At 45.0% G+C, this 24,530-nt stretch overlaps 1 protein-coding gene across 1 annotated transcript; it reads left to right on the forward strand.

Moving 5' to 3' along the window:
- Nucleotides 1-1,371: 1,371 nt before the first annotated feature.
- Nucleotides 1,372-24,530, forward strand: LOC124133042 (bromodomain-containing protein 7-like). The gene is made up of 15 exons (XM_048397511.1): nucleotides 1,372-1,506; nucleotides 2,609-2,811; nucleotides 3,322-3,581; nucleotides 5,871-6,015; nucleotides 6,362-6,472; nucleotides 12,716-12,876; nucleotides 13,945-14,062; nucleotides 17,095-17,167; nucleotides 17,824-17,934; nucleotides 18,243-18,378; nucleotides 19,214-19,325; nucleotides 20,342-20,398; nucleotides 21,134-21,218; nucleotides 22,211-22,366; nucleotides 23,919-24,530. Exons 1-15 carry the CDS (start codon nucleotides 1,452-1,454, stop codon nucleotides 24,218-24,220), a joined length of 2,085 nt encoding a protein of 694 aa, XP_048253468.1. The 5' UTR covers nucleotides 1,372-1,451; the 3' UTR covers nucleotides 24,221-24,530.

Consider the following 24,530-nt stretch of genomic DNA (forward strand, 5'->3'; position numbering starts at 1 on the left):
CTCCTTACCGTAATGCTGACATAGCAAGTCTAGTTTTGATAATATTCTAGGCAAAAAGTAAAGGAAATACGTAATACAGACAACAACAAAGGGATTGTCACTTAAATTTTCAGTCTTTTTGATGTTAACTTACAAAGATTACTTCCAGATTGGGTTTGACGTTGATCGGGGCGCGACGCATATTGTAGGAGAGCGAATACGGTATTTGTAAATTGTGATAAGGTAAGCCAAGACAGGCAGTACTGATCTTACTCATCATTGTCTGTTTAGTTCGGTTTGCTTCACAAAAACTGCATGTCCCATACGTCGTTAACCATTTTTGTTTGTTTGTTGTTTAACTCCCCACTCATCAATATTCCAGCTATATGACGGCGGTCTGTAAATAATCGAGTCTGGACCAGACAATCCAGTGATTGACACCATGAGCATCGATCCACGCAATTGGGATACGATGACATGCCTCAACCACCTGGTCGCCTGATCACCCGATCCCGTTAGTCGCCTCTCACGACAAGCATAGTCACCTATTACGGCAAGCATGGGTTGCTGAAGACCTATTACATTTGTCTGTCCTAAATCACCCTGTTGATGCCATGTATGACTTAATTTTTTAAATAGGAAACTAATTGACACCTATTCATTGGCGGATCCAGATGCGGGGTGCAGTAACTGCAGTGTAGCAGGCACATCTATAGAAGCTTGGCATCATGCTTGAATAAACTACTTATTAAAACTTTTTAGCATTTTATCCTAGTTCTCCATCCACACTCAGTGCACTTGGCTCCCTTTACTATCTTAGGATTTTTGTTTTTCGCCATGCTGATGTTTATTATTTTAATACGAAAATATGCTCCATTGAAAAAGTGGTCAAGTGCAACAGTTCTTCAATCGCATTAAAATCAACTCTTTTACTCCGATATGGTTAGAATAGTTCCTGTAATTGCCTGTATTCAGTGACCAGACAGGGGTTTGGCGATACTGTGTGTTTCTGCCAAGACCACATTACTGAAACAATCTCAAAATTCAAGAGTCTGTTTACATACTCATTAATGGAAAACCTGTAAAAAAATATTGTGTTGACTACACTATTCACCTACAGCAACATTTCTCATCCTATATTCTGTGGTCGCTCTGGGGTTTCACTAAAGTTCATATATTGTTTAGAAATCTTATACAGTTTGTAGCTAATCCAACCCTAACGGCATGGATTAGGTGGCCACAAGGTCCTGATTTTAATCACCGATATTCAGGAAAATATTTAACATCAACAGGTTCTAAGCTGAGACTTTCAAACAGTACGACTGGCTCGCTTGATGAAAGAAATATCAAAGAGACTGAACAAAGTCTACAAAGCTATTGTGCATGCCGTACTGTCCGTCTTTTAGTCAGATGCCGGGTACTTCCGGTTTCTTGACAAAGCTTTATTTGTGATCTAGATCTAAACAACAAATATGGGTAAAAAACACAAGAAACATAAATCAGAAAAGAAATCTCTCGACGCAGAAGGTGAGAATACGTGTATTATGAATTAGTTCTGCACTTTTAACATATTTTCTTTCGTCCTTTTGGTGTTTGTAGCAACTTGAACTGGTGAAATATCAGTAGCGTCACCTCATTTCTCGCAGTATAGTTTGCATATTGTCAAGTTTTCTGGTACTTTTACTTTAGTACTCACATTCATGAATCATTACATTCTTTTTGGGGCAACAATGCAGTTTACCGGGTGCAGCTTTTGCAGTGCTAAGTGACCTTAGGCTGCCGGTTGCACCTCTCGTTTCATAGATCTCGCCAGCCTCTTCGACTCTTGGCCTAAGGGTCAGGTTAGTTAGGGCCAACTCTATCCATAGCAGTTGGATCACCTTTACGATCATTATGGTTAGGTACCCCTTCATGATCCTTAGAGTTGGAGACTCCACTTGCTAATCACACGCGCCGTTACTATCCTTGGCTGGCTTGGGGTTAGGCACCGTTTACGATCCGTATGATTATAGATGGGAATTAATTCAATCTAATTTGAGGAAAATCTGAACAATTTTGTAGTTAAACAGAGACAGTAGCTACTGCACATACACACAAAGGTAAACAATCAGGTGCTGATGATTTGGCTAAACAAATACTAATTATTTATGATACTGGTCCCATGGTGAAATCTTGGCTAGTTAGATTAACCCATTATACTAGCTTAGCTTCAAGCTGGCAAGTTCGATCCTCCGTCTAGCGTTTATTGAAATCTGAAAAAGTGTGCCCAGTAAGCACGTTATGTACATTACTTCCGTAGGTGGCTTCAGTTTGCCTTATCATGCATGCCTTTCTGTAATTTAATATTTGGATGCAACTACTGAGAAATGCAGGCATAGAAGTACCGGTAATATTTTTTAAAGTAAACTCACACACTTTTATCATATGTTTATCCATGATAGAATGTAGGCAATCAAGCCCTTCAACATGACAACAGTTAAGGCTTCCCTTCTGCCTATAAGCATGATATGGCCACAATGAATTAATAATTAGCATTGTATCAAAAACTATTTAAAATGTTGTCTAAGAGACATTTTGTTTTACACTGGAAAAAGTAGATATAGCTATTATTATTCTGTGTCTGTTTCAGAGGGTTACACTCAGGAGGTTGTAGAGAAGCCTTTGAAGCTTGTGTTGAAAGTTGGAGGTTCGCAGCCCACAGAGACAATACAGGATGTGTATACACACTCACCCCACCACGAGGAGAAGAAACACAAGCATAAGAAGAAGAAAAAGAAGAAGGATAAGGATAGAGATAAGGATAAGGACAAGGACAGACACAAGCATGATGGGGTATGATCACTCATGATAGCTTTCTCAACTGATACCCTATCCAATGTTATTATAGATGTACACATCAATAAAATGTTTTGATATGATAATACAGTTATAATAAAATGATGATGTATATATGATGAAGGGGCTGATATCTGGACATATCAGGTGTCTGAAAAAGGATGTCAGCGCTACCCCTAAAAGCCCCCATCCCACCCTACCCTACCCTACCCTACACTACACTACACTACACTACACTACACTACACTACACTACACTACACTACACTACACTACACTACACTACACTACACTACACTACACTACACTACACTACCCTACCCTACCCTACCCTACCCTACCCTACCCTACCCTACCCCTCTCTCCTCCCTCTCTCTCTCTCGCTCTCCCTCAGTCTTACAACCGTTGCTCCAATTAATCCAAACAACAATAACATGATCCTATGATCACTGACTGATATATGTATTCATTATGGCTGAAGCCAATACACTCCCTGGTATGTACGTAGGAAGGCAGCAGCAGCAGCAGCAAGAGGAAGGCAGAGACGTACGTAGGAGGAGATGAGGGCACCACAGTCTTGCCACAGGAGGAACCCCCTGAGAAACAGCCTCACATTGTCGTACCTCCGCCCCAGGTGGTGGAGCCAGTCAAGATGGAGGTGGAGGAGCAAGATGTATCCCGTGAACCTCGGCAGTGTACAGTACAGGGCGAGGACAGCAATGCTATACTTAGACAGTGTCTGCACTACATACAGAAGAAATTGCAGGGGTAAGAGAATAACATGGGTGTCAGGGTTCCCCAACAGTTAGAACAGAAATCTGATAACAAGTTGGGATGATGGAAGGAGTTGATATAATAATATATGTGATACTTCTCTAAGCATGCTATGTTCTTTTCATGAACCACAGTTAGAACCACTACACCAGGGGCTAATGAACCCCAAGTTGAGAAAACTATGCATTTATAAACCATACACAAAAAAACGCCTAAACTCTAAGCTCAGTGGTCTATGAAACATTTATTGTCATGTAGCGTTAATCCGACATTGTTGGTTGCATATGATTATGTCGGATTAACGAGTTTGTTGGAAATACGAAATTAGGTAGTAGCAAAGTTTGTGATCTAAAACCGGACAACTACATGATAGATAATGATTCAAACATTTTGTAATGAAACTAAAGGACAAAAAGAAATATTTATATTGTTATGTTATATTGTTAGCGGAATATGTTTTCTAATCACAACCTCTAAAGTTTAACACAAAACTACTGTTACGAACTGTATGACTGATTCGAAATACATTATAAAGCATAGTCTGGAAGAAAAGTCCCCAATTTCAAACTGGTGCCCCAATGTTTAAGAAAGCTGCTTTCTTAGTGGCTTATGTCGACTTCCTGTTAGTAATTTCATTGTCGGTCAAAGTTGGAGAAAGGTCGTTCTGACGTGACCTGTAATGGGATGTCCTCAGCAGTTGTGAGAACTTGTATCCAATGTTTAAGAGATTGAGGTTATCTAGGCATGTGAATCATCCTGTTTTGTATATTTAAAGCAGTAATTGTTTTTTGTTAAACAAGTTTATCTCAGCTGCCGTTGAAATATTCAGCTACTCTCCGACTCGTCTCGCATCACAACACGGGGCTGTGTACTTGTGGGCAGATGACCATGGAGGACGCTGATCACCGTGTCGGTTAATGAGACTGATTAATAAATGATCTCAGCAATTTGTTGCAAATTAAGTGTGTCAGAGTCAGAGTGCGAGACTGTTGGATTAACGGGTCTAAATAGCCCTGATTTAATCGGTTCCTATCATTTGTGTCGGATAAAGCCAATTGTCGGATTAACCAGTGTCGGATTAACGTGACTTACAGTGTTAGAAATTGACACTAGTCCTGTAGTCCTGGCCAAACTGCCCAATAGTTAAGGTATCGTAAGGACTAGTAGAAATGTGCCATTCTTAAGGGTTTTGCTACATGTTATCATTATAAGGACTAGTGGACTGAAACTGTTAGTTTATACCGCCGACTTGACTGTATCAACTTATCCATGTCCAATGAGCATGGAGCCAATAGTGCCGCCAAGTTGGTTGCTGGGACCTGGACTTGCATCATGGTGTCAAACAATGTATGGATTAAGGAGACAGATTGAACCAGACAGATTGGTGCATGTATCATGGTGTCAAACAATGTATGGATTAAGGAGACAGATTGAAGCAGACAGATTGGTGCATGTATCATGGTGTCAAACAATGTATGGATTAAGGAGACAGATTGAACCAGACAGATTGGTGCATGCATCATGGTGTCAAACAATGTATGGATTAAGGAGACAGATTGAACCAGACAGATTGGTGCATGTATCATGGTGTCAAACAATGTATGGATTAAGGAGACACATTGAACCAGACAGATTGGTGCATGTATCATGGTGTCAAACAATGTATGGATTAAGGAGACAGATTGAACCAGACAGATTGGTGCATGTATCATGGTGTCAAACAATGTTTGGATTAAGGAGACAGATTGAACCAGACAGATTGGTGCATGTATCATGGTGTCAAACAATGTATGGATTAAGGAGACAGATTGAAGCAGACAGATTGGTGCATGTATCATGGTGTCAAACAATGTATGGATTAAGGAGACAGATTGAACCAGACAGATTGGTGCATGTATCATGGTGTCAAACAATGTATGGATTAAGGAGACACATTGAACCAGACAGATTGGTGCATGTATCATGGTGTCAAACAATGTATGGATTAAGGAGACAGATTGAACCAGACAGATTGGTGCATGTATCATGGTGTCAAACAATGTATGGATTAAGGAGACAGATTGAACCAGACAGTGATTGGTGCATGTATCATGGTGTCAAACAATGTATGGATTAAGGAGACAGATTGAACCAGACAGTGATTGGTGCATGCATCATGGTGTCAAACAATGTATGGATTAAGGAGACAGATTGAAGCAGACAGTGATTGGTGCATGTATCATGGTGTCAAACAATGTATGGATTAAGGAGACAGATTGAACCAGACAGTGATTGGTGTTTCAGGAAGGACTTGAATGGTTTCTTCGCCTACCCAGTCACAGATGCAATTGCCCCCGGCTACTCCAGCATCATCTCCTACCCCATGGACTTCAGCACCATACTCACCAAGATTGAAGATGACGAGTACCGCAACGTCATGGAGTACAAGGTAACGCAGGTCATCCAACAATTTTGGCAGGCAAATTGGGGGTGGGGGAGGGGGGATAATTATTTATTCCATAATTGAAACAATTTATGAAAAGGTCGCTTTGAATATTTTCATTTATCTAGAGATATTGTGACATTGTATTTAACGCAATAATGTCAAACTAATCATTCAAGCAGTTTCCTATTTATTGTTCCTTCGTTGCTTATTAGTAGATTAAAGTCACTTATAAATTGCAAATATTCATTGGAATTTAAAAGGTTTTGTTGTTTCCTGCAGAAATGGTTCAGAATATCCACCTTTGAAACGCTGAGGTCTATGATTATGTTTAATATGTTTGGAATTTCAGAAAGATTTCATAACGATGTGCAACAATGCTATGACATACAACCGTCCGGAAACAATCTACTACAAGGAAGCCAAGAGGCTGATGCAGTCTGGCTTGAAGCTTCTCAGCAAGGTAACAACAGTGATCTAGTCTTGTAGCCTCCACAGTGTTACCTCATTGACATTCATGTAGAGTAGGTCCCCACTACTACAGCAAGGTAACAACAGTGATTTAGTCTTGTAGCCTCCACAGTGTTATCTCATTGACGTTCTGATTGAGGGCCTACAATGGATGCTCAAAGAAAAATATTTTTTCTACAGTCAGTTAACTCCCTTGCTGCAGGAAGATGCTTCAACTGCCATGTGTGCTTAAACACTGGGTCAGACTTAAGTCCCACACATGACGCATGACGGAATTATTGCGATAAGCTTGGTCATGGGTTCAAAGTCCCAGCCTTGAATGAACATGGCAGTAGATGGCTTTGTTATGTTTAAAATTTACTGTGAATATCTGGGTTAAAATCGATCTTCAGCAACCCATGATTGTCGTAAGAGGGGACTAACGGGATTGGTTGCTCAGGCTCGCTGACTTGGTTGATGCATGTCATCGTATCCCAGTAGTTTGATGCTCATGATGTCAATCACAGGATTGTCTGGTCCAGACTCGTTTATTTTTTAACTTATCCTGCATTACTCCGTATTGCATTTACTGCTGTCTTTGACAGAGAGACGAACTGTGTGAGATCCAGCTGCTGAAGAAAGTTGTTTCCATCTGTCCAGGAAGCAGCGCCCCCTCCCACACAGTCGGCACGTGACCCGGAAGACATGACGTCATGTCAAAACTCATAACTGCTTTGTCAACCACATGGATCGGACGTGAACTGTATCCCTCAGTGGAATTATTAAAGCTTTCTTGGTCCTGACTTTCTTTCGTTTTTCTACCACAAAAGTCTGCTGTATTACCTTTGCCTTCATTATATTGTTAATTGGTAACGTTTCTCGCTCGGGTTGTGACTCTCGTCACGGTTTTTCCGAGCGTATTGTTGTTTCCCGCCATTTTGGTTTACCGCCATTTTTTCCCGCCCTGTTGCGATTCACTACGTGTCCACGTACTTTCGTGTTTTGTGTCTTGAATTCGCTCTATGGTTGGAGTTTTACATTAAGTTTAATGATTGTTTTTGGCGTGTTTGAAGCGTAATTGTTTGCTCTTATTAACTTTGTAACAAGAATAAGTTATGTTGAGTTACATTATGTTTCACGTTGTGTGTTTACACATCGTTATGTTTTTTGCTTCAATTCCAGTATGTCTCACTGCTCTAGCTGCCGCGGGAATAAATCTGGATGGGACCCCCACCCCTGCTGCCTGGACTGTACAACCCCGTGTACCCTCACAGAGCGTTGCAGTTATTGGAGTCCCCTGTCGCCAGTCTCCTTCACCGCCTACCTAAGAGTGTCTCGGAAACGATTCACCCAGCGTGTGCGTCGACTCTCCAACATGTCATCCAACGTAGAGTCTGCCTCCCATGGCACGACATCCGACCGTACACGGTCTCCTACACCACCCTTACCGTCGTCTGCTTCGACATCGTCTGCAGCATCGCCCGTTTCGGGTTTCCTGTCACCTCTACCATCTACGATGACAACTCCGGCGCCTCTTGGTCCGGCACCTCCGATGTACCCGGCGCCTCCGATGTATCCGGCGCCTCTTGGTCTGGCGCCTCTGATGTATCCGGCGCCTCCGGCGCCTCTTGGTCCGGCGCCTCCGATGTATCCGGCGCCTCCGGCGCCTCTTGGTCCGGCGCCTCTGATGTATCCGGCGCCTCTTGGTCCGGCGCCTCCGATGTATCCGGCGCCTCTTGGTCCGGCGCCTCTGATGTCTTCGATGTATACGGCGCCTCTGACTACTTCGGCGCCTTTGACTTGTGCTGCGCCTCCTACTTATGGACATGCCCTTCCGTCATCGTTCATGGATCCATCTTGGATGCAAGCTTGGATGCAGTCATTGTTTGCGCAAGCTCAACCCACCTCAGCGGCGCCGACGGTGCCTCCTGCGACGCCGGCGACGCTGACGGCCCCGACTACTGTTACTTCGATTCCTGCGGCCCCCTCCACATCGGGTGCTTCTCGGTCTCGAACATTGTACACCTCGTCGCCTCCGACTGTTTCTCGGCACTCGTCCAAGTCTGCTCGTTCCCGTCGTCGCTCTCGTAGTCGCTCTCGTAGTCGCTCACCTGTACATAGACGACGTCGTTCCTCCTCCTCGGAAGGATCATTTCGCCCCAATTATGACCCTCCATCTCCCGAGATTGATACACACTTGGGCCTTTCACAGGTTGCTGATTGGTTGGCGGACCGTCTGGCCTCCGTCGCTCCCTCCCCGGGCTCTGATGTGGATAAAAAGTTGACGATCTGGTCTAATCCGACTTCTCTACCTACCGACCCAATGCTCACTGACCTGGTTACGGCGTTGGACGAGGACTTCGCTAAGTTGTCCCTCACGCCGTCGTTCAAGGCTCCGCGTTTCCGGCGGGAAGATTTCCCCGTCCACTCCTTCGACGTGGCCGACGGTGCACATATCCTTGACGAGGACTTACATCGAATGACCGGGTCTTCCCAGTCCGTCACCATACGTATGCCGGACTCCCGACTCGCTTTCGTGGAAACAGAACTGCGCCGTACTTTGAAGCCACTATCTACACTTGCCTCATCTGCCAGAGCCATTGACCAGGATCTCGCTGAATCCAATCCTAACAGGATCGACCACTTGCGCACGGTTATGACATTCCAACTTCGCCAGATCGATCACATGCGCAATCACCTGAGAGCTGCGCTTGCGGAGATCACCACTACTCGACGGTTGGGTTACTTGACTTCCACGGACTGGGGTTCCGAATTCAAGCGTTCCTTACTACGACAACCTTGGTCGGGTCCTACCCTTTTTAATGGTGCTATCTCCGCTACCCACACCCGAGTCTCCAGATTCGCCAGGGATGAAACTGCTCTCAGAGCCTTGGAGCATGTAACACACCAATCAGCGGCCAAGTCCTCCAAAGGCAACTATAAACCACGCCGTTCCTCCCTCAAGGTCGTCTCCAAACATACCTCGCCCTTTCGTGGGACAGGGCGTGGTCGTGGTAGAGCCCGTGGCACTTACCAACCCCGAAGGGATCGTCGCCCCGGCAAGGGTGCCGATTCCACCTCAAAGCGTTGACCGGCGGCACCTCAACGACTGGGACCTCCCACCCCCAGCCGTTCAGGTCACCGACACACCTGTGGGTGGGAGACTAGGCCAGTTTTGGAGAAACTGGTCCATACTGGAGGACCCGTTCGTCACCGACGTCCTCCGTCAGGGGTACCGGCTCCCATTGTCTGCGCTGCCTCCTCTGACGTCTACTCCGTCAACAGGCGCTTATTCACCCCACCAGCTTTGGCCCCTTCACGACAGCATCGTTTCCCTACTGCAGAAGGAGGCCATAGAGATCGTACACGACCCGGCTCGACACCCAGGATTTTACTCTCCGGTGTTTCTGGTGCCCAAGAAGGGGACCACCAGCTGGCGCATGATACACAATCTCTCCACTTTCAACCGGCACTACCTGGAACGTCCTCCCTACTTCCGCATGACGACGTTGCGACTGCTCAGGACGAGAATCTCAGCTGGCGATTCCCTGATCAGCCTCGACATCCAGGACGCCTATCTTCATGTACCCATCCACCCCAACGACCGGCGCTTCCTCAGGTTCTTTTTCAATGGTACCCATTACCAGTGGGCGGTCCTACCATTTGGAATTTCAACGGCCCCGTGGCTTTTCACACGGATCACCCGACCGGTCGCCGCCTACCTACACCTGAGGAACATCAACTTCGATCCATACATCGACGATTGTCTCCTCAACAATCGGACTCGGCGTTGCTACTGCGTCACAGGGATTTTACCCTGCGGCTCTTCAATCAGTTGGGTTGGATCGTCAATCAGACCAAGTCGGAGCTGACCCCATCGTTCCGTCTGCAGTTTATCGGGGGCCTGTTTCTCACGGATCAGGACCTCCTTCAAGTCCTCAGAGACAGGTGGTTGAAAATCCTCGCTCATCTCTTCCCTGCCCTTCAACAGGCTCGAACTCTCCACCAATGGCAGGTTCTATTGGGTCTCCTCACGTCGGCTCAAGACCTGACTGCCAGAGGTCGCCTCCAACTCCGTCCAATTCAACGGTTTCTCGCACCCTTTATCCGGCAGCAGGATCCGGAGTCCCTCATCGTCCTCCCGGTCCACCTCCACCCCTTTCTCTGATGATGGACGGTGGAATCGAACGTCTGCGGCGGCGTCTCCTTGACCGCGCTACAGCCCTCCCTCCACCTGTTCGTCGACGCATCCAAACAGGGTTGGGGGGCTCATCTGGGGACTCAAACAGTTGCAGGGCTGTGGTCCGGAGATCGACTCCACTGGCACAGCAACAACCTCGAACTCGAAGCTCTCATACTGGCCGTCTTCCACTGGCAGAGCATTCTCCTTCACGCCCAGTTGACCATCTCCACGGACAACATCACCGTGGTGTGGTGTCTGAGGAATCAGGGTATTCTCCACTCTCAGTCCCTGCTCAACCAGACCTTCCGATTCTTCGACCTGGTGGACCGCTTAGACTTGCAATTCCTTGTTCAGCACATTCCAGGTTGCAAGAATGTTCTGGCAGACGCTCTGTCCAGGCCGGACAAGGTGGCTCCCACCGAATGGCGACTCCACCCAGAGATCTTCACAGTCCTTTGTCAAACGATCGCCACTCCAAACATCGATCTGTTCGCCACGTCTCAGAACTGCCAGCTGCCGACTTACATCTCGCCGGTCCCGGATCCGGCCGCTGTAGCAGTCAACGCCTTCAGTGTTCCCTGGGAGAATGACGAAAATTCCCGAACTCCAGGCTATGCTGCGCTCGTTTCGTCTCGACGACCAGAAAGCCAAGTTCAGACCACCTGCGTGGGATCTGAATGTGGTCTTAAAGGCTCTTCGGGAGGCTCCCTTCGAACCACTCCACACGTCTTCCTTTTACGACTTAACGAAGAAGACGGTGTTTCTACTGGCCTTGGCTACGGCCGCCCGGGTTAGTGAGCTCCACGCCCTCGACGTCTCTCGGGTCAGGTTCGAACGCGGGACTCATGAAGCAGTTCATCTTTGGCTGTGCTGGGACTTCATCGCAAAGAATCAACTCCCCGGACAGCCTGATAGATCCTTCACCATCCCTCCACTTTCGTCGATTGTGGGTGCCGACGACGTGGAGGAGCTTTTATTATGCCCAGTTAGGGCCCTGAAGGTTTTCCTGCGATGATCTAAAGCCTGCCATAAGTCTAGGAAACGCCTTTTCCTACCGGTCTCCCCTTCGTCGCTGTCGGAGGTCAGCAGGAATACTATCTCCCTGTGGCTCCGGGCGGTCATCCTACAAGCTTATAAAGTCGCCGGATTGGACCCCCCCAAGGCTAACAACCCCCACGAGATTCAGGCGGTCGCGTCTACCATGGCTCTGCACAGTAACTGTTCCCTCAAATCTATCATGGAAGGCTGTTTTTGGCGTTCCGACACCGTTTTCGCCAACCACTACCTCCGTGATGTAGCCTTGGAAGATGTCGCTGGCATTCATAGCTTTGGTCCCCTGGTGGTAGCTCAACAGGTCACCAACCCCCGATGCCACTGATTCTCCGTTACCCTGAGCGGGGCCCGTCGAACTCTCTGGTGTTTGTCACCACAGATTAGAGGGCTCTACTGCGTTCCGCATTCGCTCTTAGGTCAGTGCTAGTTTTGGCATTCCCGCCTCATACTATTTCTGTCACCTATTTCGGGTTCCCTCTTTTGCATCGACTCTCGTTTCCTTTGACAGGAATGGTCGCTGGTGTTCCGGTCATCTCTTGTCCATGCGGTGCGATTTCATCGGACCTTTGTCGAGGGTTTTTCTTCTGGCTCACATCTGAAGGTATGCCCACCGGCCGTGCCGTCTGATAAAGATGCAATACGGAGTAATGCAGGATAAGTTAAAAAATTTAGTTTCCGATGTTATGTTAAAGCAGTTATGAGTTTTGACATGACGTCATGTCTTCCGGGTCACGTGCCGACTGTGTGGGAGGGGGCGCTGCTTCCTGGACAGATGGAAACAACTTTCTTCAGCAGCTGGATCTCACACAGTTCGTCTCTCTGTCAAAGACAGCAGTAAATGCAATACGGAGTAATGCAGGATAAGTATACAAATGTAAAAAATATTTAGATTTTACTAAATTTACACACGGCCATCATATAGCTGGAATATTGCTCAGTAAACAACAACAAAACAACAACAAATTCAAAGTTATTTGCTGCTAGAGTGTTGAGTCAGTTGGACGTGTCTTTGTGTTCCAGGAGAAGATTCTCAACATGAAGAAGACCCAGAGCTTCATGGCAAACATCACCTTGGAGGAGATTGGCTTTCACGAGAACGGCGCTGTCGCCGAGATGGTGACGGTCATCGATGAGGAAGAACAGAGGAGGAAGGAGCTGAAGAAAATACAGAAGTCAAAGAGGTGAGCCTAGAATGTCTGTGTAGGGATGACAGAGTATTTGCATCAGAGTATTTGCATTTTATCACAGCATATGCCCACTTGAAGATGAGACGACGATGTAATTGAGATAGAGAATGTCGGTGTAGGGATGACAGCGTGTTAAGTTCTGACAGAACACTGTCCACTGAAGGGTGACACTACAATGTGATTAAGATACAGAAGAGCAGACCTGTGAAGTTTCGGGCTAGAATAGGTCTTCAGCAACCCATGCTTGCCGTAAAAGGCCAGACTCGCTTATTTACAGACTGCCATCATAGAGCTGGAATATGCTGAGTGCTACATTAAACAACAAACAAACAAACAACAGAATAGCAATCAAAATATGCATTTGTATAGTGCCATTATCTAGTTAGAAACCGCTGAAAAGCACTGGGAGCATGAGTCTCTCTAGTCTTGCTGAAGAGGCTAGTGGAATTTTGAATGGAAAGGTGAAATGAATCCACTCTGTGGCTGTGTTTACACTGAACAGTGGTGGACTGCCTCTGTGGTCTAGTGGCCCCGAGAGCGGAAGGTCCGGGATTCGATCCCCGACTGCATCATACCAAAAGACGTTAAAAGATGGTACTCGTTGTTACCCTGTCTGGCGCTCGGCATTAAGGGGCTAAAACAAGGACTGGTCGGCTCGGAGTCAGTATACTGTGTCTGAGTGGGGTATTCATGTTAAACTTGCCGCATGGTATCTGAGTGAGCTAGCACTATAAATCGGCATCAGTCTGGACTAGTACAAGCAGCCACACACACACACACACGTACATGCACGTATGCTATATAAGTGCAATAATCTTGGACGCGACGTTAAACCCCATTTCACCTCACCTGAACAGTGGTAGAAACTAACATGTTTAGTCCACTAGTCCTTATAACGATAACATATACCCAAACCCATCCAACTTGCAAAGTCTACTGTTCCGTCCTTGCGATATCTTAACTATTGGGCAGTTTGGCAAGGACTACAGGACTAGTGCCAATTTCTAACGCTGCTGAATGTTCAAGCGGAAGTTGGTATGATTATTTTGCTTGAAATTGCAGCTTGACTCGGTTTGAAGCCATCCCTGACAACATGTCGCCGGAGCAGATCCTCGCCCAGGCCCAGGCTGCAGCCAAGGAGGTGAAGGAGGAACTCACGCTACGGAAAGACAAGAGCAAGGTAACCATAGTAACACTGGCATGGGATAGCAGATGTACTCAATAGGTTGTTCTTTTTATCTTTTTCCTATTTTCGACTGTAGATCAATAAATTATTTCCATCCAAGCAACTTGCAAAATGTATGTTGGAGGCAACACATGTTTAGTGAAACCCTTATAATCTGGACAGTGTTGTTCGTCCAGATTACACAAATTCTGGATTAACAAATCATGGTTACAGTGTAATATCACCTTGTATACATGTATGTGTTCCAAAGGTGGGGTTTCCAGATTAACAGGTTCTGGACTACCAAGATTTCACTGTATGGTAACCTAGGGTTTTACTCTCTTGTGCCCGAAATCTGTGAGACTCCTGGTTATAGTCTGCTTGAGGGCTTTTGAGGCTTGCACTGTTATCTGACTGGTTACCGTCTCTACCAGGATTAAGTTTCCATTAAAATTGTATTATCGTTTTATAGACCGTGAAGATCCGGGGTAGAATAGGTCTTCAGCAACCCATGCTTGCTTTAAGGCACCTATGCTTGTCATAAGAGTCGACTAACGGGATTGGGTGGTCAAGCTCGCTGACTTGGTTGATGCATGTCATCATATCCCAGTTCCGTGGATTGATGCTCATAATGTCAATCACTGAATTGTCTGGTCCAGACTGGATTATTTACAGACCGCCGTCATAAAGCTGGAACATTGCTGAGTGCAGCGTTAAACAACAAACAAAGTATTATCGTTTTATCGACATCAACCAAACAGTTCTAACTCTCTAGATCTAAGGATCGACATTCCTGAAATCGAAACTCAAGAGATCGAAGGTATTAGGGATCGACCCTCTCAGGATCGCTGCTCTACTGATTGATCTCACAGTGGAACTACTGATAAGTCAGGGACCACTTCAGCATGTCAGGGAGTTCATCTCTATCACAGTTCCAGTTGTGAAACCACCTCAAGCATCCACCATACTCTCCTTGTCAGTTGAAGATGATGGCATCATGGACACCTTTCTCACTGACAACATTCCCACCACTTCGGACCAGCCGATTGCCCGCAGTGCGCCCTTGTCCATGCCTTCATTGAAGCAACCAATAGCCTGGGCCGTCCGCATGGTTATTTCTAAGGACGGCTCGCCCAAGCTAGCTTTGACAGCCCTTACTGTTGACCCTCCTAGTGCTTCCCGATCGTCAGCCGTGGTCGCTTATGGTCCCCAACCCGTCCACATGTTGTTTAATTTGTCACCCAACTGGCCACTTCGTCTCAGAACACAATCCTCTCAAGTCGACGGTGACAGTTCCTGACTTCACCCCGGATTGATCGTACGGGTACTCTACTTCTACCAAGGAAATGCTTCCTTGATGTGTGCTACTATGGAGGTCTCTCTGTCTACCTCCTGGGAACATCTTGACCAGACTAGTATTTCATTTCCGGACTTAGAGTCGCTCCTGCAGGCCGGACTTCTGCCCTACAGCTTCGTTCCAGTCAGCCAATATTGTCTTTTCGTGACACTTTAACTCCCTCGTCTAGGTGTAATCAGAATTCCCCCATCTCATCTACTGGGAGCTTCGACATTCTTGGGATAGGTCATGAATGGATTGACAATCAAGGGATTGACTTTCCAGGTCTATGGGTCGACGTTCTCAGGATCGACACTCACAACAAATCCACCTGAGTTGAAGATGACATTGTATCGGACAGGTTTCTACACAAAAATGTTGCCGCCAAAACTAAATTGTCATCTGTCACCTGCACAGCAGTTAGTATGCCAATATTTGCTCAACGATACAGACATATGTACAGTTTTGGTGGAAGACTCCACTACAGGTGCGACATCTACTGCTACCAACCCTCCCTATGTTCCTCGACCCTCTGCTGAGCATCGTCTGTCATCCCCCGCTCCCTAGTACATCCCCTGATCTAGTACTTGCTGAAGAGGACGTCTTATCACAGACCACAGCCTCCTGTTGTCGACTCTCGTAGAATTTGATGCCTTGTCTTCACCCTCCACCTACAGAAAGGATGAGTTGAGATAGATCACACCCTTCTGATCAGGATCGACATTGACATTCGAGGGATCGCAAGTAGAGGGATCGACATTCTACAGATCTACATCAATCATAGAAGACTGATAAAGTGTATCAGGGGAAGAGAACCTTCTTGCATCATGCCTCATACTCCAGTCAGACCATCTATCAGTGGTCTGGTATATCAACAAAATGGGTTCCACCAAGTTGATGTCCCTCTTGTTCTGATTCTCGACTTCCTCCATTTGCTCGACTCCTGGAACCAGGGACATAAAATGTCACGTGAACCCAGATGACCATGAAGACATCTCCTTATGCCCGGTTAGAGTTCTCCACATCTACCTCGAGGCTGCAATACCACATCGCCGCGCCTGCAAGAGGTTCTTCATCCCACTTTCTACGGCGGCCACTACGGCAGTATCCCTTACCACAGCTTCCTCTGGGCACCACTCGACTATCCTTTGGTACTACACCCTCGCTGGATTGCCTCCTCCTGTGAGGAGAGCTGTCCCCTATATCATGGCCATACAAAGCAATTGAACTGTCTCCGCAGTTGAACTGTTACTGATACTGTCTTCGCTTCCCACTTTCAACATGACGTCTCAGTCTGAGGACGTTCAGTGTCTACACCAGTCCCAGTTGACAGGTACACACCAGCACAGACAGATGATACCATACCCGCTGCTGCAGCCCAGTACTCTGTATCCTGTGCATTCAGAATTATCATTTGAATGCCCCTTTGTTTATTGTCATTATTCAGGTTCCTGGACTGAGTACCAAGTGGAGAGTGAGCTAACTCGTCTGTTGAGACTCCGGTCTTCAACATCAAAGTTACAGGAATAATAAATGTCATTGTGATAAAGGTCTGACAGGTTTGATGTTATCAGACAAAATGGTGGAATTTGTATCACCAATCTTTCTGATTGGTCAGTCACATGGTTTGATTGACAGCTGAAGTGAAAGAAGTGTTTTATTGTCTATATCACCCCCAGTATGCTAAGTCGACAATTTTCATGTTGAACAGTTTGGATTCCTGAGGAGAAGGAAGGATGGAGCTACAACTCTCACAGTGGTCAACCCAGACAATGATGGCAAAGGTACGTCAGAAGAACATAGAAACGTTAGGAAAACCCCAGTGTGGGTTCTGGGTCAGAATTGGTGCCAGGTGACTTCATGGAACTGGTGGTCATGCATGGTGCACCCTGATGGCGTAGATCATTGTGTTTAATCTCCATCACTGGTTTGACTTGTCCAGATGCAATTATATACAGCCTGTCATCATTTTCTTGGAAAATTGTTAAGGGTGGAATTGAATAACTAACATTGTTTTACCTCTATAAGGAATTTGGCAATTCCAGTTGGTAATCCGTACCATGTGACGAAACAATACAGTTCAATGACATTTTCAACACTGACCTTGAATATTGATTCATCACATGATCAGTATTGACTTGTCACATGATGAATATTGACTCGTCTGCTAGAAAACAAGATGGCGTCTGGTATGAAAATTCATGATTCGCAGCTAAGTTACTGTAATGGTTTAAAGACTTCATAATCTTTAAAGTGAATTTCGGTATAACATAAATATAACGAGGTAAATATGCAAAAACAAGGACGCTCTGACCCGACCCCTTTGGCGGTCAGACCCCCTCAAGGTCGGGTCCTTTGGTAATTGTTTTCACATTTTGACCTCGTCAACATGGTCAAGAGTAATTATTTGTAAAGTGTGTATGTTTATGCTATGTTACAGTGAGTGAAACAGAGAAGATTGTAGCCCTGGGGGAACTGACCGGGAAACTGACCACAGGATCTGGCAATCTGGCCGGCTTTAAGGAAGATAAGAGAAACAAAATATCACCAGGTATAACACATGTATTATAGGAAGAGCCCGGCTGTCGATCTATGAAACCACAATAAGGGAGATAATTTGGTAAAGTTATCTCCCTTGATGTTACTTTCGTTTCTCTATGTTAACTTTTACAGCTTGGAAAAATGGTATTTTCGTTTTGATACCTGTTTCATTTATTTGTTCTAGTGAATAATTCATCCCTCTTGTGGTAAAACTCATCCAAGATATACCTCTAAATGCTACGTCTCTGCTCATGTTTTTGTTGTAACTGTTAGATAGTTTGGAATCTTTGGGGAAATCATGTCCACCTTGCTCTTCAGTTACCTACCTCAACTACGGACCCTTCAGTAGCTATGCCCCTCAGTACGACTCAGCGTTCTCCAGCGTGTCGAAGGAGGAGTCCGACCTGCTGCTGTCTACGTACGGAGATGATACTGGCGCGCAGTATGCCAAGAGGTAATTAGACAACTGCATCAGTTATTGTGTTGTCAGAGTTGTGTTCCTTATCTGTGCCAGGATACGCTGATGGTAGGTCAAGATACATGATTCTCCTTACTAGTGATCCTTGGCCTGTTGGGCAGGGGTCGATTTACGTACTGGTTCATTGGCCCTCGGCCAGTTAAAATTATGAAGGGCTTGCTGGCACGTAAAGTAGATGGCCCATCTGGTTCTCAAAACTTCACTCCTTCTCCGTGTGTTTAATTTGTTTGATTGGATCATCTCTGTGAAATGACGACCGGCCGCCATTTTGTAATCTTGTGTACAACTTATTTATTTGGTCATAAATCACCACGAAATGAGGCAAATGGAAGAAGATTTATCTCAGAGTTCGGGGAAAAAACGTTTTAGGGGTAAAGAGTTCTAACATTTTCAATGCCAAGCTAGGTGGCTATGCAATCTCAGGTTTGGCCACTTCTAGGCATCCACCATTTAGTTGTAGGCCTGTTAGTTTGGAGAAGGGCCAGTAACTTTTAACAGGAACAAACTCTGCTGGCTCCATACAAATTTGTTGTTAAATCTATCCCTGTTAGGGGGCTGAAATACAGTTCAAAGTGGTGTTAAACCCAACTCACTCACTCAGCAATAATTGGATAAAACAAGGACTGGTCAGCTCGGCATCTGTATACTGTGTCCGAGTGGGGTATCCATGTTAATCTGCAGCATGGTATCTCAGTGGGCTAGCACTATAAAATCGGCATTAGTCTGGACAAGTACAAGCAGCCACACACACTTAATGAATAAGGTTGTAGACTGCCTTAGCTGACTTCATTCACAATCCTGTTGTTTTCAGTGTGATGAGTTTTGTGGAGAGTGCGGAGGACTACGGTGTGAAGATGGTGGATGTCCTCCTAGACGTCCTCACCAAGGGGGAACACAGCAAGACGAGGAGGATCCTGGAGCAGGTGGGCTCTCTCTACTACAGCGACTAACAGGATCGGGTGGTCAGGCTCGATGACTTGGTTGATGCATGTAATCCTGTTCCAATTGCATTGTCGATGCTCAATCACTGGATTGTCAGGTCCAGACTTGATTATTTACAGATCATCGTCATATAGCTGGAATATTGCTGACTTTGGCGTTAAACAACAAACAAACAAACAAACAAACAAACAAAGCATAGTCAGAGACACTCTGGGGATGATGCATCTACGAGCTATTTTTTATGTAATTTAGTCAAGTATTTTAATATTTTTGGAAATATAATTTATTACACAATTAGGATTTACAATTCGTAATATGAGTATGATGTGCATGAAATTGTGACATGAAACTTTTTTTATGGAGAACTTCATTCTTGTGTATCACTCATGACTGCTTGTAGCTCTCCATCCCTACTTCTGCTCCTGATGAAGGGGGCAAGAAGTAGTCCTGAAATTATTACAAAAGATAAAGAGGTTGTTATCCGAAAAGGGAGCCTTCGCCCGGAGAGCGGAAGGTCCGGGGTTCGATCCCCAGCCGCTTCATACCAAAAGATGTTAAAAGATGGTACTTGTTGTTACCCTGTCTGGCGCTCGGCATTAAGGGAGTCGGGGACTGGTCGGCTCGGAGTCAGTGTAGTGTGTCTGAGTAGGGTATTCATGTTAAACTGCAACATGGTATATCAGTGTGCTAGCACTATAAATCAGCATCAAACCGGACTAGTACAAGCAGCCACACACACACACACGCACATGTGCATGCACGTCACTATATAAGAGCAATAATCTTGGAAGCAACGTTAAGCCCCATTTCACCTCACCTAAAAGGGTTTCATGTCTTCATGCTCTGCCAACTCCTCAATCAAGTCAGTCAAAGACTTTTGTATTGTTTTGTTCTACGTGTGTCAGAATTTTAAATTTTGTTTTTTAAATGATGTGAAATGGTGATGTATTCATTCCGGTGGGTGGTATATTACTAACTCAGTTATTGTTTTCTCCAGAAGAAGAAAGTGGAAGCTGACAAGAAGGCTGAGGAAGAGAAGCAGAAGGAGAAAGAGGTAAGTCAACACGTTTTAAGAGACGGGACTGCCAGCCATACACGTACATGGAATTGGCCAGAAATGGTGTGAACAATAAACAACTGTCACAAGTTGTGGTTTATACTTTGTCAAATACAGGCACTGCCACCATCTGAAGAGTGAGTGAGTGAGTTGGGTTTTACCCCGCTTTGAACAGTATTTCAATTATATCATATCGTGTCTAATGAGAACAAACAGACCCGTGAAGATCCTGGGTAGAATAGGTCTTCAGCAACCCATTCTTGCCGTAAAAAGGCGACTATGCTTGATTTAAGAGGCGACTAACGGGATCAGGTGGTCAGGCTCGCTGAATCGTTTGATGCATGTCATTGATCCCAATCGCTTAGATCGATGCTCATGATATTAATCACTAGATTGTCTGGTCCAGACTCGATTATTTACAGACCGCCGTCATATAGCTGGAATATTGCTGAGTGCGGCGTTAAACAACTAACCAACAACCAACTTTCTTAATCAAAGTGAATACATTTTACTTTATAAAATGTAAATATTAGAAATGAAGATTCAATTTGTGTCCTTTATTAAACTTGACAAGGCTTGTGTTGTGATGTTTAGAAGTTTTGTCAACCATATTGGTGTGTTTAGTCATAACTTAAACCATAACTGTTGACATTTTGCGAAAAGAATTTAGCTATGGTAACTATGAGAGTGTTCAACAACCAACGTCTGAATGGCTTCTTGTTTTCCTTCCAGGCTAAAGTTAAAAAGAACATCGATTTCAACTCCCTTAGGAGCCTGGGTGACCTTGGACTTGATGTCTCTTTTGTGGACTACTTTGGTGAGTGAGCTGTATGACCTTGGGGTAGCTCAGTAGACACAGTGCTGCTTAACATGGACATGTCCTGGGTTTATTTCTCACCTGGAGATAATTAGTAAAGCCATGTGATGGGGTCCCATGTTGACATTTGATCCTTTGTTAGGCAATAATTCTGTAGGAGATACATGCCATGATTTTATCACTGATTGATTGGACATTCATCTATATCAACAAATTTGAAAACAAATCTTTAGGACATGTTGGATTTCCAAGAAAATGAACTGATCTGGTGACCCTGTTAGGAAATATCTAAGATGGCAGTATCTGCTTCAGTGGTAGATATTTTCTGCTTTGTTTTTCTTGTTAAACCGATATGTTGATATGTTGTAGTAGAAAAAGGGCATAACATCATCCAACATTAAGTCTGATGAAGAAGCATTATTACACACCCATGCACTGACACAGGGACAGAGTTGGGTCCCCAGTGAGGGCATAATGTGTGACCTGGATGACTGTGTGTCATGTTTGGATGGATCCGTGCTCATGCTGCCAACCACTTGTTTGCCTGGTTCATTATTGACAGCCAACCACAATGTAGCTGGAATATTGCTGACTGGCGTAAAACAACATTCAGCCACTGAGAGTGACGAATACCTGGCAGATTTCTTAGGATAATAAGAACATTTACAACCTTTTTCCCCAAGTAATAGTCGTGACTTTAGCCACTTGTTCGATGCCAGAGTCTAGTCAGAATTTGTTTGGTCTAGTAACATGAGAAAGTTCAGCTAATAAAATACCATATGGTTACACTAATGTACTAAAATGATGCTTACTGCCAAGTTAGAGCTAGTAGAATTAAATGTTTTTGGCACAGACTGTAGTAATCATGAGATATCTATCGGGTCACATAGGTTTTCTAAAAGACTGAACTGTGAAAACCGTCACAGTGAGTATGGTGTAAGGTACAGGAACTGATTGTTGCTGAATATTCACACTTCCCATATTTCTTCCAGAGAAGGAGATTGGCAATGAGAAGCTGCAGGCGCGCTTGGACCAGACGGCCGGCCTCATCACAGACCTCCAACAGACGCAGAAGGAGAGGCTGAGTCAGAAGCCGCCAGCACATCTGGGACTTATTCTCGGGCCGTCTGACAGAGAGGCTGAGCTGGGTGAGCACGGAGCAATGCTAGACGTGGATGTTTCCACAACTTGTACCCCTAGGGGAATCGGAGTTAGAATTGGTACCCAGGAACTGCTGGTCGTTAAAGGCATCTTAATTGATAGGGTAGTCAGGCTTTGTGTCTGGTGGATAGTGTGATACCATCACCAGTGCTGGGGGCTCACACCATTCATTTAATCAGGGCAGACAATCCTCAAAATTTGAAGATATTTTTTAAATGCTTTATTGCGATATTTTTAAAATGCTTTATTGCGAGTATTTTATGATATACATGTGTATATATACAATGCTCACTCGTATTTATTGACCGCCTCCATGGTCTAGTGGTAGAGCGTCCACCCGGAGAGCGGAAGGTCAGGGGTTCGATCCCCAACTGCATCATACAGGGATGTGAAATCTCCGCGGAAACGCGGAAAATCGCGTTTTTTAAAACAGTAGTCCTCGGGAAAAATCATGTTCCGCGTAAAAATTTAATCAAAAATTTAAAAAAAAACACTCGGAAAAATATGATCGAAAACCGGACAACCGTCGCTGATTGTCCTGTTTTCGATCAGAGCTTTCACCAGCATAGGTTTTCGGACATCATACGATTTCTATCACGAATATTTGCACTATAACGTGGGGTGTGGCGTCACACAGAAATTGTAAATACTCAGAGTCAGCTGATGGCTTGTTTTTAAGATAAAGTTGTATTTTAGCCTGTAAGTGAATGAGATGTTTTACAGTTGTTCATGTGATTAGCGAGAAAACTATGAATGTTTCTTCAGCGTCCAAAACCCCATAACATGGGGATATATGTTTTATTAATGTCTTATGTTTGCAATGAGTTTTGTTTTTTTCATCAAAAGGTAAGTACAAGGTAAGTTTTTTTCAATATGCTTCAACATGGGGAAAGGGTCAGACATTGCACACTTGTGACAGTTGCCCTTGTGTCTGGGGGATGGGGGTTGAAGTTTATGGCAGTATTGCTCCCAGACCTGGGGGGTAGCCAGGTGCGCGAAAGCTATGCCCGATTTTTTAAAAGTACTGATTTAACATTAAAATTTTACTGCATCTGCCATCTTGTTTATTTGACTTTTGCCATTGACTTATTACATTTCTTGGTGTGAATGTTGTCCAAACTGCACGAAATTGTTTAAAATGCAATCAAATGTTTAAAACATTTCTGGGGGGACATGCCCCCAGACCCCCCTAGACTTTTCCTCTTTTTTCGGGAAAACCTGCTCACATCCCTGATCATACCAAAAGACACAAAAAATGAAACTTATTGTTACGCTGCCTGGCGCTCAGCATTAAGGGACTAAAACAAGGACTGGTCGGCTCGGAGTCAGTATACTGTAGGGTATTCATGTTAAACTGCGGCATGGTATCTCAGTGGGCTAGCGCTATAAATCAACATCAGTCTGGACTAGTACAAGCAGACACACCCACCCACAAACACACACACACACACGTGCATGCATGTCATTATATAAGTGCAATAATCTTGGACGCGACGTTAAACCTCATCTCACCTCACTCATATTCCTTTGCTTTTTCAGCCGAGAAAGTATCGAAGGAACTGAAGGCCTTAGCCCGTGAGGCTGCCCCGAAGGACATCGTCAGTGTGAAGGCCATGCGCTCAGCTCTGGGAATTACCATGCAACCAGTTGTCTCCATTCCAACTCCGAACCAGGGAAGTAGCAGCCAGCCAATGGAAGTTGTGGACAGTGAAGCTGCTCAGCCACAGGCAGCCAATGAGGGCAATGATAACAATACCATCGACACAGATTTACATGAGTTTCTGCAACAAGGCTCCGCAGTCAACTCGGTATCTCCAGCAGGCATTGAGACATCATCTTAGGGAGACTGTGTGTGCACGTGGACAATAAAGAAATAGCATCACTTACAGGAGGTTACAGGAGGCATTTTGTCATTGCGTGTGTTTCTTCAATGTACAGAAAATGTTTCTGATGAATTATAAGCTTAATGCCTAAATGATTATCATGGAGGCAAGTAACTGGAGTGGGATCAGCTCGCTGACAATTGAGTAGATTGATGCTCATGATGTCAGTCTCACTGACTTTGTTGATGCATGTCATCGTATCCCAATTTTGTGGATTGATGCTCATGATGCCAATCACTGGATTGTCTGGTTGAGACTGTTATTTACA

This window comes from Haliotis rufescens, unplaced genomic scaffold, assembly GCF_023055435.1.
Source record: "Haliotis rufescens isolate VD_foot unplaced genomic scaffold, xgHalRufe1.0.p SCAF_17, whole genome shotgun sequence".
Lineage (NCBI taxonomy): Eukaryota > Metazoa > Mollusca > Gastropoda > Lepetellida > Haliotidae > Haliotis > Haliotis rufescens.